Source organism: Camelina sativa, chromosome 1 (assembly GCF_000633955.1).
Source record: "Camelina sativa cultivar DH55 chromosome 1, Cs, whole genome shotgun sequence".
Classification (NCBI taxonomy): domain Eukaryota; kingdom Viridiplantae; phylum Streptophyta; class Magnoliopsida; order Brassicales; family Brassicaceae; genus Camelina; species Camelina sativa.
In genome coordinates this window covers 3,715,232-3,727,238 of record NC_025685.1, presented here as the reverse complement: position 1 = coordinate 3,727,238, position 12,007 = coordinate 3,715,232, and the positions used below count along the sequence as shown (strand labels likewise).

Here is a 12,007-nt window from a genome sequence, read left to right as displayed (position 1 = left end):
TGAAAGAGTGATAGACTAAGAGAATAAGATAATGAGTATTTATAGGAAGAGAAATGATGAAAAATTATATTTAGAAAAATGAGAGTTACAATTCTAATTTATTGTTTTGTTTTAATACAATTGATTAATACAACTTAGTGGAGAAATAAAGTTAATGCATAATTTATAGGGAGAAGCTATAAAGATTTCAGTTTTATATTATGTGAGTTAAATGTGAAAATTAATTGTTTTAAATTTGTGTTTTAATATAATTTTTTTTTTGTTAAAATTGCATTGCCAAGTGGAGCAATAAGGAGAGACTGAAACTCTACTTTTATATATATGATATCATCTGGTTCTGAAACAGAGAAACAAAGTTTTGTCGTTTTTAATATAGTTGAAAGAGCCAAGTGGCCATCCTTGGTTCTTCTTTTTTTTTTTCCTTCCATGTGGCTGCCTATGGATATGTCTTGAGACATTACGATGATATTTTTTTAATTTCAGTGGCTAGATTGATTTAATCCTAAACCATACCAGACAACATTTTTAATTTTGACACCACGGAGGAGTAAATGTTTCGTCCTTCGGATGGTTGATATGAATCTAACCAGCATGAATCTAAGTAACCAAACCAATCGATTGAATTTTTGACTCGAGAAATTTTGGCTACTTTAAGAAAAATAATAAATTTAAATCATATTTTGGATGGAAAATAATAGCAGACTTCAGACACAGCAAACAATTAGTTTGACGCACATTTTGACAAAGATGAATCTATGCACACGAACAACATTGAAATAAAAAGTCGAAGCAGGAAGAAAAGACTTCAATATTCTTGAAATTAAGAAGAAACTCACTTCGAATGATCAGAGAAAAGGAGTAAGATACAAGCACACATTGACACTGACTCGGGTGATAGTACTACTAAATGGGTCCTTTCGTCATGTTCATATCATTACTTCAGTACACTGCATATATAGAACAAGGTTCGTTTCGTTCAAAGAATGTTTTTTATTCACAGTGAATAACTATATTTGATGCGTATGAGAGAAGCTTACTTGTATAAGTATGCAGCGATGCCCAGTACAATACACAACAAAACAATATCAATACAGAAGTTCCGGCTTGATCTCAGCTGCAACAAAAACGCCATGCTTTGTATGTTAGTAATCAAAAACAAACCGATGTAGCTGAGATAATTAGAAAAAGCTTTCAAACTCAAATCACCTGGTTCACCGTATCTTTGAGTCTAACATTGGTGTTCTTAAGATCCGAGGTTGCTCTATCCACCTGCGAGCGAGTTCAGAAAGTTCAGATTACACTGACGTATTCAAAGACATGAAAAGGATCTGGGCGGTGTCTTGTACCTTTGTGTCGATTTCATCCATCAGAGGGACTTGCCTATCCAGCTCCTGCATTCATCAATGGTTGTGACATGGATCATCAGCTCGGATACCGAATAAGGGAAAGTGTGCTGCAGTTTAACAAACTAACCTCGTTCATATCGGACGCCATGTTCTTCAAAGCATCTAAACCTTCAGAGATCATGTCCAGACCTTGTTCCTGATTTACACTCAAGTAGACATGTCATATATAACCACCAATGCTTAAGTGAACAAAAGAGTAGAATGCAACAAGATAGAATATCACTTGCCTGCTTAATTTTTCGCATCTCATACTCCTGTCTGAATTGGCTGGATTCATGTGATTCTTGGAAGTAATCATCATCAAAACGCCCATCTAACATTCACAATAGAGGTAAATTAGTGATCTTGAACTTCAGTTTGCTCATAAACAGGAAATAAGATTAACAGTTCATATGATTCTGAGATAAACAGACTACTATACAAGAAAGAACAAAGTCATACAATAGTGGAAACGAGTAAATGAAATCTACAAGAGAAAAGCAAATTCTACTTTGGTTGAATCACCTGAATCAAATTTGATATCAGGACGAGATGTAGTTGAGGGAGCCCAAGCACTAGTGGTTTTAGGGCCACCCGGAGTGCCATCAGGTATGGCTTCAATCCTTGCCGGAAGTGCAAGCACCAAATCATTCCTCGCAGCAAGCTCTTCGGTTGTAAGGCCCTTAACCTGAAAAATGTATAGATTAACACTCGAGTTTGAACAAGTTGATCCTTTAAACATGATATAGTCAAATCTCAGCCAACGAACTACCATCTGAATGATGCTACCACCACAAAACTAGATTGGAAAATTTAAAACGAACAGGAATGCCTTTGCACACTAACAAATTCATCATGAAAAGAAGAATCATATAACCTCAACCAAGCTACTGATAAAACTAGAAGCAAGCAGTGTGTAGCTGAACCGTGAACCAAAGTGTTAAACATGATAAAGAAAGCTAACCCTCTTGACAGCAAGTCTCTGCAACTTTGGAACTTCCTCCGCTAATCGGCCCTTGGTCCGGCGGATCTCAGCGTTCATTGCAACAGCAGCAGCTCTATTTTTCTCCTTGGTAACAAGTTCAGCTTTCTGCAAATCAAAATTACATGTCACATCACATCTCATTTCGAAATTTCAAAGAAGAACCTCAAAGCTGCACAGAATTACATTAAACAAGGCATTCAAAAAATTTCAATTCCCATCAAGAAAACTCGATTACCGTATACAAAATCAGGACAGGACTACTACTCATGCATATTTTTCTCATATAAATTCCAGACGAGAAAAATATCAAATTCTATGTCCAACATTGTGAAGCGCACTCCGTTAAATCCTTAGAGATTCATCGGAACCGAATCAAATCAAGTTACACATCTCCAGGATGCAAAACAGCAAAAAAGGTAATAATCACCTCGAGAGCGGTCTCGATTTGAGTTTCGAAATCTCCATAGAAACGAGCAAAAGCATCATCGCCGGAGATGTTGGCCTCCCGTTGCTTGTCGACATCGTACTTGTCGTACTTCTTACAGATCGAGTCAACTCTAGTCAGAAGATCGATCACAGTCATCTTCTTCCAAATCTATAACCAGAAGCTCCCAGATCTGAGATAAGAAGAAGAAGAAAAATCTCTGATTCGAAGAACAAGACTTTGATTATTTGTGAAAATTTGTTTGAATCGCTTCTGGAAGTGGCTCGCTCGGCGACGAAGGAGGTAGGGGGAGCCTGAAAGAAAAATTACAGCCTGGACAAACAATTTCGTACCACCACCCCCATCTTTGTTTTAACTTCAATATTGGCCCCAATATTTGTTAGGGAGCCAAAAACATTCCTATTTGAGTATTTTCCAAAAAGAGTACTAACTAGTTCGTAGCTGAAAAAAAAACACACTTTTATTATTTTGCTATAAATTTTTCAATCATATGTTATAAGTTCAAATTTTAGTTGGAAACTTGGAATATAAATTTAAGAATATTGGTTTGTTTCGTTTGACTATTGGTTTTGTTAAGTGGGCCTTCTTTGGTACAACAAATAAAGTGCATGCCAAAATCGAAGATAGAAATTAACTTTGCGTCTATCTTATAATTTCCAAATTAAGCCCATTGACCAACCTTGCTGTTATTTATGGCCGAGTCTTTCTATTGGCAAGATTCGTCTTCAAGCTGTCTATATTTTTTTCTCCGGCGAGTGGTGCGCTGATATATCGTAGCTCCGAAGCACCGCCATGGCCGAAGACTTTTCTGTGAGTTCTCTAAATATCTCTTTTTCTACCTTTGTTTCCTTTGTCTAAGATTAAATTTCTCGTTACTCACACGATGATTCGCTAGATCTGATTCTGCTTTCCTCTAATATAGTTGTATGCTACTCTTTCACGCGCGGCTCGTAACCTTCTCTGTTGCCTTGAGTCTGATCATTTGGTTTTGATGCATGTTGGTCTAGTTTAAGATTTGGATTGGCGAGCGGTTTTTGTTGTGTTCGAGCATTTTGGTGATTACGTTTGATTGTTATAACGTTGCTTTAACGATGATCAAATTCTATGAAAATTTAGCTTGCGGTTGTGATCTAGCACAATCGGATCGGTAAAGTTTCGTCCTTTTTAGAGAATTTCATGCATTTTGAGTTGTGTTATTGTTGAAGACTTTGGTTACTGACCATGAACTTCATCACTTGTCAATTTGATCTTGCCATGGAATGTCTAAGTTTTCCATTTTTGGCCCTTTCAGAATTTGTGGTTCGTGTTGAATATGGTACAATCTGTTTAGTATAATAACTTGCGGTATTGGTTTCATGATTTTTCTTGCTTGTAATCTCTTACTTTACCACACTCTTGAAGCAATTGGTCTTTGGTAGTACAAGTATACAAGTTATTTTTCGGCATTTCCCGTTTTATTGGTTACTTAGAGGTGACTTGCCAATAAGAGTGTGAAGCTAGTTAAGGCACCTTGTGTTCTGTCCTCCCTTCATATTTTAGCTCTCCCAATCTTCTTGTTTCTTTCTTACATCTAGATTTCATTCTAAGTTACTAAAAAGAAACAATGAACAGGGAAAAATCGAAAGCAAAGGGCTAAACCCGGGACTGATCGTCCTTCTTGTAATTGGAGGCTTGCTAGTGTCATTCCTTGTAGGAAACATCATCCTTTACACCTACGCACAGAAGAATTTGCCCCCGAGGAAGAAGAAGCCACTTTCTAAGAAGAAGATGAAGAAAGAGAAGATGAAGCAAGGCGTCCAAGTTCCTGGAGAGTAGCTTTGTTGTTGGGATGATCCTATGATCATAACTCACTTTGCAGTACTAGAAAATTATATGACTCTGTGTACTCTTTTTTTAGCTTTTACTGTTTTCGTTGTAGCATGATATTTTCTTGAGTTGACAATTTCATGCCAAATTTGGAATAACTTTTTGATGTTTTTGTGTGTTGACCTAACGCATTTTGATCGCTCAAACTGTATATAGAAGAAATTGAGTTTTAACAAAAATAGTTTTTGCAATTAATCAGAAAAGTCGACAAAATAGTGGATCTGCAGTAAACAATACAAAAGATATTTGTTAACAAATCCATAATCATTAGCTCTTCTACTAAAGCTAGCAATCTAAATCTCTAGACAAGTCAGGACTATGAAGTTTTCTGCTAGTCTTGGATTCTTCTGGTGAATATACAAGAATATATTATCTACTTGGTCAAGTCTAGATTGTTTGCGTACACCACCACCACCTTGGCATGATTTGATGAAACGGACTTTCTGAGATTTGGATCAGTTTTGGTGCTATGGTGTCTATCAAAGAACTTACCATGCAGATTTTGTTACTACCACCTTTATTAAACATGCATAGACAACTCCATAGGTCTTTTCATCCCAATGATCTGCTTTCTTGCCTCTTTATCAGTTTGGTTCCATGAGACTGAGAGATTCTGGTGCTGGTCTTCTTCATGCTCATCATCTGAGGAAACACCAAGAAATGTTTTACGCTGTGAGAGACTGCTCGTCTTTGCGTAATGTAAGGTTTGACCACCAAGAAAAGGAATTTAAAACAGGTGAATGATTTTGGGATGTTTGTGTAGATCAAGTTATGTTTCTTCAGTTCTTGTCAATGAGGTGAAATTTACCTGAACGGTCCAACAGAGGAAACTCTGTCAGGCGTCTAACGCAGACCTTAAGCGCTTGGAGTTCAGCTTCCTTTTCTTGGAGTTTGGACTGAGTAGTTTGTAGTTCAGCTTCAAGCTCACAGATCTGGCCTTCCTGTTGTTCGATGAGAAGGTGGCTTAGTTTCTTGTCCAGCTCTAATGACGATATTCCACCACATTGGTATGATTCAGATATATTCACCAGATCTTTACATTCCTCCATAACCTCACTTGTCTAAGGGGAAAACAAAATAAAAGTTCAATATAAGCTTCATCCATTAAACGATGAGTCTTAGGAAAACAGTCCAGAACTCCAGATGGTACCATGTTAATTCTCAAAGTTAAATAAGAATCTAAACATCAAATAAGATTTGAGAGGAGACTCTAAGAATACATCTCAAAGAAATAGGTAGCTTGACGATAAAAGCATACTCACCTCAGCCAAATTCAGTTTCTGAAGCTCAGATTCAAGTTCCATCTCTAACTGTTCCATTTCTAGCGTCTCTTGTTCTGGCTCCTCAGTTAAGACGCTGCTAGCATATTCTCCATCATGTCCCGACTTAATGTCGAGAGATTCTCTACTCACTATCTCTGATCTAGATTTCCCGCTGGATTTCTGAGAACTCGCTGCACAACCACGGAATTTGAAATCCTGTAAAGATTTTATCCTAGAAAGTTCATCCTTTAGCTCCTGGATGGCTTTGGTAGTTTCTTCTGTTGCTGTATGCAGCTTACTGATTTCAGTTTTCTCTGCTGACATCATATACATCATGCAGACACTAAGTGCCGAGCTGATAGAGGGATGATCTGAAACACAGAAGAATTAAGCGTCAATAATGAACAATGCCAATAGGAATGTGATGAGTCATGGTTATATTTAAAACATTCCAACGAGATACAATCAAACATCAATGCAGTTAAAATGTTAAATAAAATGACATTGACAACATCTCAAGTAATTAATTAAGGGGACTTAATAGACGAAGTTGTCGAATTAGCACTTGGAAAACACATAAATACAGGTTTATTCTACTCTTATGAAAGCCTAAGCAATAAGTGATTGCCCATCTTATCCAATCCCTCAATAAGCACAAAGCCTCTTGCACTCCTAGAAAATCTAGAGGTCTGAAAAATTTACTTATCAAAGAGTACTATTGTCCCTCAAATCTCAAGAAGTCTAGGAAGCAAAAACTAACAGTACCCTGAAAGCTTTTCCCCAAGATTAACGCTACTAGCTATCATTCTGTACCCCAACATCCAAAACCCAAAAGAAACTTTGCACACGGATCAATCATCGAACAACAAGTTCAGAACACTCCAAAAAACTAACTAAGATTCAAAAATCCCATCATGCAAGTGATAATAATCACACTACAGAGTAGAAGCAAAACCTTGATTACTATAACATGAAGACCCACGTTTTGAAGCAGAAGCAGCACCCAAAGTTTTCGTCTTTTTCGAGTAAACCTCACTCTTCGTTTCCAAAGCACCAACATTTGCAGATAGCTTCTCGATCTCACATCCCCCACCATTATTTTTCTTCTTCCTCATCAATCCACGAACCCTAACTCTACATTTCACCCCTGAACTCTTCCTAAACCCATGAGACGAGCCGGATCCGAACCCTGAGTTTACAGTAGCCCCGGTACTAGAAAACCGGAAAACACCATCGGTTCTATCGAAAGAAGAATCGAGAAATCCAATACCTACAGGAGGAGTGACGGGTTCCTGCTCTTCGGCGTAATCCTCAGGAAGACGAGAATCTCGAGAGAAAGGGTTGAAGAAGCGTTTGGCAACAAAACTAGTGGATCCAGCAATGGCTGCTCCTAGAACAACTTGCCACATCTCTAAACAACAGTCAAATAGAGAATCAAAGATCGAGAGAAGAAGAAGAAGTAGCAGAGTGAATAAGTCTGAAGTGTTCAAATCGACGGGAACAGAGTCGGAGAAAGTCCCGAGGTGTCAGAGAAGAAGAGTGAGATTTTTTTTGTTTTTCAGCGGCGGGTGGGACACACCATCACATTTCCCGCTTTTAATACTTTCCAAATTTATTATTTTCTTTTTCTTACCAAACCTACCAGATCAACATTTAAGGCTTATTGTTTTATTTGGGCTTTTCGAGGCCCACTTTATAATAAATGTTAAACGTCTGCCTATAATTTCTTTTGCTATTTTAGCGATTCGAATTTTAAGACGCTAAATTAGCGTTTGAACCTCCTTCAGGTTTAGCATTCAGAATATGTAAATGACTTAACTACCCTTTTAATTATTTGAAATCAACCAAAAAACCAAACCCTAATTGTAAAACCCAAAATCTGCATAGAGTCCTCTTCTCGGCAATCTATTCGCCGTCGTCAGTGTCATCGCCGGCGTTTCTTTTTATCTCGTTTCCAGTGCTTCTATCATTACCGCCTTTGCCTCTTCTCCAGAAACGTTCTCTGTCTCTATCAAGGTAAGAGTTATCAGAAATATCTTCTCTACTGGGCTCTGTCTTTGGTTGTGTCTAACTTGTCTGCTCGAATCGAATGATCTTTGTTTAAGTTAGGCTTAAGATTTCCCTCTTTGTTATTATAGCTTTGCCTTTGTATTGAGACGTTGTCTTGTGGGTACTTGGCAGATGGAGAAAAGCTCATATTTTTTGTTTGGTGGAACAAACTTCAATAAGAAGAAGTTTGCTCCAGATTTTGCTAAGTTTAAGGTGAGTTTCTCTTCGTGTTCATTGAGGTTTAATTCAGCACTACTACTCACTCTCGCTCTTTGTTGTTAATAATTTTTTTTTCATATTGCTGTGTTAGAATTGTTCGAAGGATGATGATTCCGATAAGAAAGTGAGTCTCTTTGAGGAAGAAGAAGAAGACACTGAACAGCAGGAGGAGAAAGTTTTTGTTTCATCTAAGAAGAGGAAACGAAGATCTTCTAATTCTGGTATGTCTGGAAAGTTAATTACTGTTTCACTCAGGTTTGTGTTATCTTTATCTTGATCTAATTTTTGTTATGTTGAAACAGTGCCTGTTGAAGGATTTGATGTCTTTAAGAGCTCAAAGAAGGCACGTGCTGAAGTTAAAGAAGAAGATGAAAACACAAAGAATGAGATTTTAGAGAACCCCAAGAAGGAACTTAACCGGCGAATGGAGGTATTGTAGTTGTTTAAAAATCTTTGTCTCTATTTCATCAAAGGCAAATGAGTGATAGATACATGACTTTGTTTGCTTCTTCATATTGGCAGCGAGATGCTCTGTCGAGGAAACAGTACAACATTCATGTTTCCGGTAACAATATTCCACCTCCTCTTAAAAGCTTCGCAGAGTTGTCATCAAGGTGCCTGAAACTGGACATTGAGTCCCTTGACATGCTTTAATTATGTCTTGAAATCTTCCTCTCCTCTGTGTTTTGATCTTAATGCTTAATCCATCTACAGGTATGGTTGTAAACGATACATTTTACGCAATTTGGCTGAACTTGGATTTAAAGAGCCCACCCCAATCCAAAGACAGGCTATTCCAGTTCTCCTATCGGTATGGTTATGCACTCATTTTGTGAATTCTTTCATGAGGTATCAGTTCTAATTTTTAGATTTATCATCTTGTTGCTTACTTCCAGGGTCGTGAATGCTTTGCCTGTGCTCCGACTGGGTCAGGAAAAACCTTTGCTTTTATTTGTCCCATGCTTATGAAACTCAAGGTAAAAAATTTGTGTTTACCCTTTAGACCCCCTCCAGATTTCGCAGATCCTGATTCTTTTAATCATGCTTATGAGTTTTTTTCCCCTGTATTAGCACCCTTCAACAGATGGAATAAGAGCGGTTATCCTCTCTCCTGCTCGGGAACTGGCTGCCCAAACAGCTAGAGAAGGAAAGAAACTTATTAAAGGAAGCAAGTTCCACATAAGATTATTGACTAAACCCCTTGTCAAAACAGCTGATTTCTCAAAGCTGTATTGTGATGTTCTCATATCAACGCCAATGAGGTTGAAAAGAGCAATCAAGGCTAAAAAGATTGACTTAAGCAAGTAAGTCAATAGCATATATTAGAATATAAAACATGTGTATTTCTATTTGTGTTGTGCCCATATTTATCTTAACCTCTGTTGAATACAGGGTCGAGTTCCTTGTCCTTGATGAATCTGATAAGCTGTTTGAGCAGAGCTTGTTAAAGCAGATAGATTGTGTGGTTAAGGCTTGTTCAAATCCTTCAATCATACGCTCGTTGTTCAGTGCTACTTTACCCGATTCTGTTGAGGAACTTGCACGTTCCATAATGCATGATGCTGTTCGTGTGATCATAGGCCGAAAGTGAGTATAGAAAGCATAATACTGTAGCTTATTAAATATGCTTCACAACATTTCTTGCAGCATATGGATCTTAACCTTTTATAATTCCATATAGGAATACAGCGTCTGAAACTGTCAAGCAAAAGCTTGTTTTTGCTGGAACTGAAGAAGGGAAACTTCTTGCTCTTCGCCAAAGCTTTGCAGAGGTAAGTTCACTTGTCTTAACAGTATGATTAAGTAAGACTGGTACCTTTTGTAATTCTCTTCCTACTTGGCGGTAGAGCCTGAATCCACCGGTACTGATCTTTGTACAAAGCAAAGAACGTGCAAAGGAACTCTACGATGAACTAAAATGTGAAAACGTCAGAGTCGGGGTCATCCATTCTGAGCTCCCTCCAGGAGAGGTAAAATCATCTTTCCCTTAGTTATGAAATGTTTTTCTCTTCTATGGAAAGTATAGAGATTTATAAACTGATTGGAAACCATTTTACTAATTGATTGCTGCAGCGGGAAAACGCGGTTGATCGTTTCAGAGCGGGTGAAACATGGGTTTTGATTGCCACTGATGTGATCGCTAGAGGTATGGATTTCAAAGGCATCAACTGCGTGATAAACTATGATTTCCCGGATTCAGCTTCTGCATACATCCACAGGATTGGTACGTATATTGCTCTAGCCTTTTGTATATTGATCGTATGTTTCGCTTTTCTATGCTGATTCATTCGTGATGATGAGTTGATGCAATTTGGAAGTAACGGCCTCTCTTAAAACATTTCAGGTCGGTCTGGGAGAGCGGGAAGAAGCGGAGAAGCGATAACTTTCTACACGGAAGAAGATGTGCCTTTCCTACGGAACATAGCCAACACGATGATATCATCGGGATGTGAGGTTCCGTCGTGGATCATGTCTTTGAAGAAGAAGAAGTGGAGGAAGCATAGGCCGAAACGTGATTCTATATCCACTCGACCAAAAGACGATAAAAAGGAACAAGATGAGTAACTCCAAAATTTATGTCTTTCCTTTCTCTTGTTGTTGTAACATTTAATGAATTAGTCTTGGTCTTTTGGATCCAAAAACTTATACACTATGTGGCTAGAATCGGGAATCTAGAAACGAACGTAGTCGTCACTTGGATCGTACTACAAAATACAAATGTACTAAATTACGCAAAACTAGTTACTATTCCGCTCCGTTATTAGAATTCTGGTTTTTTCGCTTTGGTGTATTATCAGATTAAGTGATCTCTTAAGATACATTCTACCATAAGTTTTGTTTCGCTGTAGATGATTATTTTGTAGAGCTATTATAATGTTGGGTTGGGTTGGGTTGAATTAAACCGGGGTTCTCAGAAATGGATACTTGAAGTTCTTGCTTGGCTGGAGCATCATCATCTCAAATCATTATTGGGGGATTAAAGATTAGTGATCGCCTTTGTTAAAATAATTACAAAACAATTGAATACTATCAAACAATCTAATCTAAATATCATTTGTNAAAAAAAAAAAAAAAAAAAAAAAAGAAGAAGAAAAGATTGGACCGACGGAGAGAGAGAATGAAATGATCTCAAACTTGTCACAAACAAGACGTGTGCAGTAGGTAAATGTCTTTTCTAATAAATACCAGTTTGGCGTTACTAACTAATACAAAAACACCTAGGATTTACAGAACATGCTTATAAATAAATGAATAAGCTTTATGCACATATATATATATAAAAATATTCTTTACGAAGAAAAACTGTACTTAAAAAAAGAATTATATATATTGAAGCATACCAAAACGACCACATGAATGTATGATGTAATAAGAAAATGAATTTTCCACATTAGAAAAAAAAAACAATAATGGTGAAGAAGATACACGCTTTTTAATGATTAAAATAAAACAAAACTGAATCCATTATTGAGTGAACTCGTACGTTCCACTTTCCCATATTATATTAATATACCATGTTAAAATGTTAAAGAAGTTATCATAAAAAAAAATCAAGACTGATGATCTAGTTTACAAAATCTTAGGGATATAATTTTCAACAGTTGGAACTTGAAGGATTCTTAATCATGGCATAAAGTCTAATAGAGAGACTAGAGAGTAACAAAACAATTCGAAATGAGTAATTAGCGTTAAAAAGGGATCCATGTCTCTCTCAGTTTGGTCCTGATTTAAGTATATATTTTTTTTTGGCTTAAGACATAAAAATCAATCACATTAGCTGTGGAAGCAGTTAAAT

General features: G+C 37.2%; 3 protein-coding genes and 1 long non-coding RNA gene across 4 annotated transcripts; 2 read left to right on the top strand and 2 right to left on the bottom strand.

Moving 5' to 3' along the window:
- On the bottom strand, nucleotides 659-2,953 carry LOC104755604 (syntaxin-71). Its single transcript, XM_010478051.2, has 9 exons — nucleotides 2,798-2,953; nucleotides 2,350-2,475; nucleotides 1,911-2,073; nucleotides 1,634-1,719; nucleotides 1,474-1,542; nucleotides 1,347-1,391; nucleotides 1,207-1,269; nucleotides 1,038-1,114; nucleotides 659-947 (listed from the first exon to the last, which is right to left on the bottom strand). Exons 1-9 carry the CDS (start codon nucleotides 2,951-2,953, stop codon nucleotides 935-937), a joined length of 798 nt encoding a protein of 265 aa, XP_010476353.1. The 3' UTR covers nucleotides 659-934.
- On the top strand, nucleotides 3,500-4,787 carry LOC104755395. The gene is made up of 2 exons (XR_762214.2): nucleotides 3,500-3,625; nucleotides 4,427-4,787. It is a non-coding gene; the product is annotated as an uncharacterized LOC104755395 (long non-coding RNA).
- Nucleotides 4,722-7,505, bottom strand: LOC104755454 (polyamine-modulated factor 1-binding protein 1-like). The gene is made up of 4 exons (XM_010477875.2): nucleotides 6,899-7,505; nucleotides 5,944-6,314; nucleotides 5,490-5,742; nucleotides 4,722-5,323 (listed from the first exon to the last, which is right to left on the bottom strand). The coding sequence occupies exons 1-4, from the start codon at nucleotides 7,350-7,352 to the stop codon at nucleotides 5,202-5,204; spliced, it is 1,200 nt and encodes a 399-aa protein (XP_010476177.1). The 5' UTR covers nucleotides 7,353-7,505; the 3' UTR covers nucleotides 4,722-5,201.
- On the top strand, nucleotides 7,805-10,991 carry LOC104745146 (DEAD-box ATP-dependent RNA helicase 57). The gene is made up of 13 exons (XM_010477689.2): nucleotides 7,805-7,959; nucleotides 8,125-8,205; nucleotides 8,303-8,432; nucleotides 8,514-8,641; nucleotides 8,734-8,825; nucleotides 8,926-9,022; nucleotides 9,108-9,188; nucleotides 9,283-9,515; nucleotides 9,604-9,798; nucleotides 9,893-9,983; nucleotides 10,059-10,181; nucleotides 10,285-10,435; nucleotides 10,556-10,991. Exons 2-13 carry the CDS (start codon nucleotides 8,125-8,127, stop codon nucleotides 10,774-10,776), a joined length of 1,623 nt encoding a protein of 540 aa, XP_010475991.1. The 5' UTR covers nucleotides 7,805-7,959; the 3' UTR covers nucleotides 10,777-10,991.

Excerpts from the sequence above, each read along its gene's own strand:
- LOC104755604 (XM_010478051.2), bottom strand. The coding sequence starts at position 2,953 with ATGACTGTGATCGATCTTCTGACTAGAGTTGACTCGATCTGTAAGAAG. Across the intron at positions 1,543-1,633 it reads AGATGCGAAAAATTAAGCAG|GAACAAGGTCTGGACATGAT; the intron begins GCAAGTGATATT and ends AGTGTAAATCAG. Across the intron at positions 1,115-1,206 it reads TCAAAGATACGGTGAACCAG|CTGAGATCAAGCCGGAACTT; the intron begins GTGATTTGAGTT and ends TTTTTGTTGCAG.
- LOC104755454 (XM_010477875.2), bottom strand. The coding sequence starts at position 7,352 with ATGTGGCAAGTTGTTCTAGGAGCAGCCATTGCTGGATCCACTAGTTTT. Across the intron at positions 5,743-5,943 it reads AGAAACTGAATTTGGCTGAG|ACAAGTGAGGTTATGGAGGA; the intron begins GTGAGTATGCTT and ends TTTTCCCCTTAG. Across the intron at positions 5,324-5,489 it reads TCCTCTGTTGGACCGTTCAG|ATGATGAGCATGAAGAAGAC; the intron begins GTAAATTTCACC and ends GTGTTTCCTCAG.
- LOC104745146 (XM_010477689.2), top strand. The coding sequence starts at position 8,125 with ATGGAGAAAAGCTCATATTTTTTGTTTGGTGGAACAAACTTCAATAAG. Across the intron at positions 8,642-8,733 it reads AACTTAACCGGCGAATGGAG|CGAGATGCTCTGTCGAGGAA; the intron begins GTATTGTAGTTG and ends TCATATTGGCAG. Across the intron at positions 9,516-9,603 it reads AAAAAGATTGACTTAAGCAA|GGTCGAGTTCCTTGTCCTTG; the intron begins GTAAGTCAATAG and ends TGTTGAATACAG.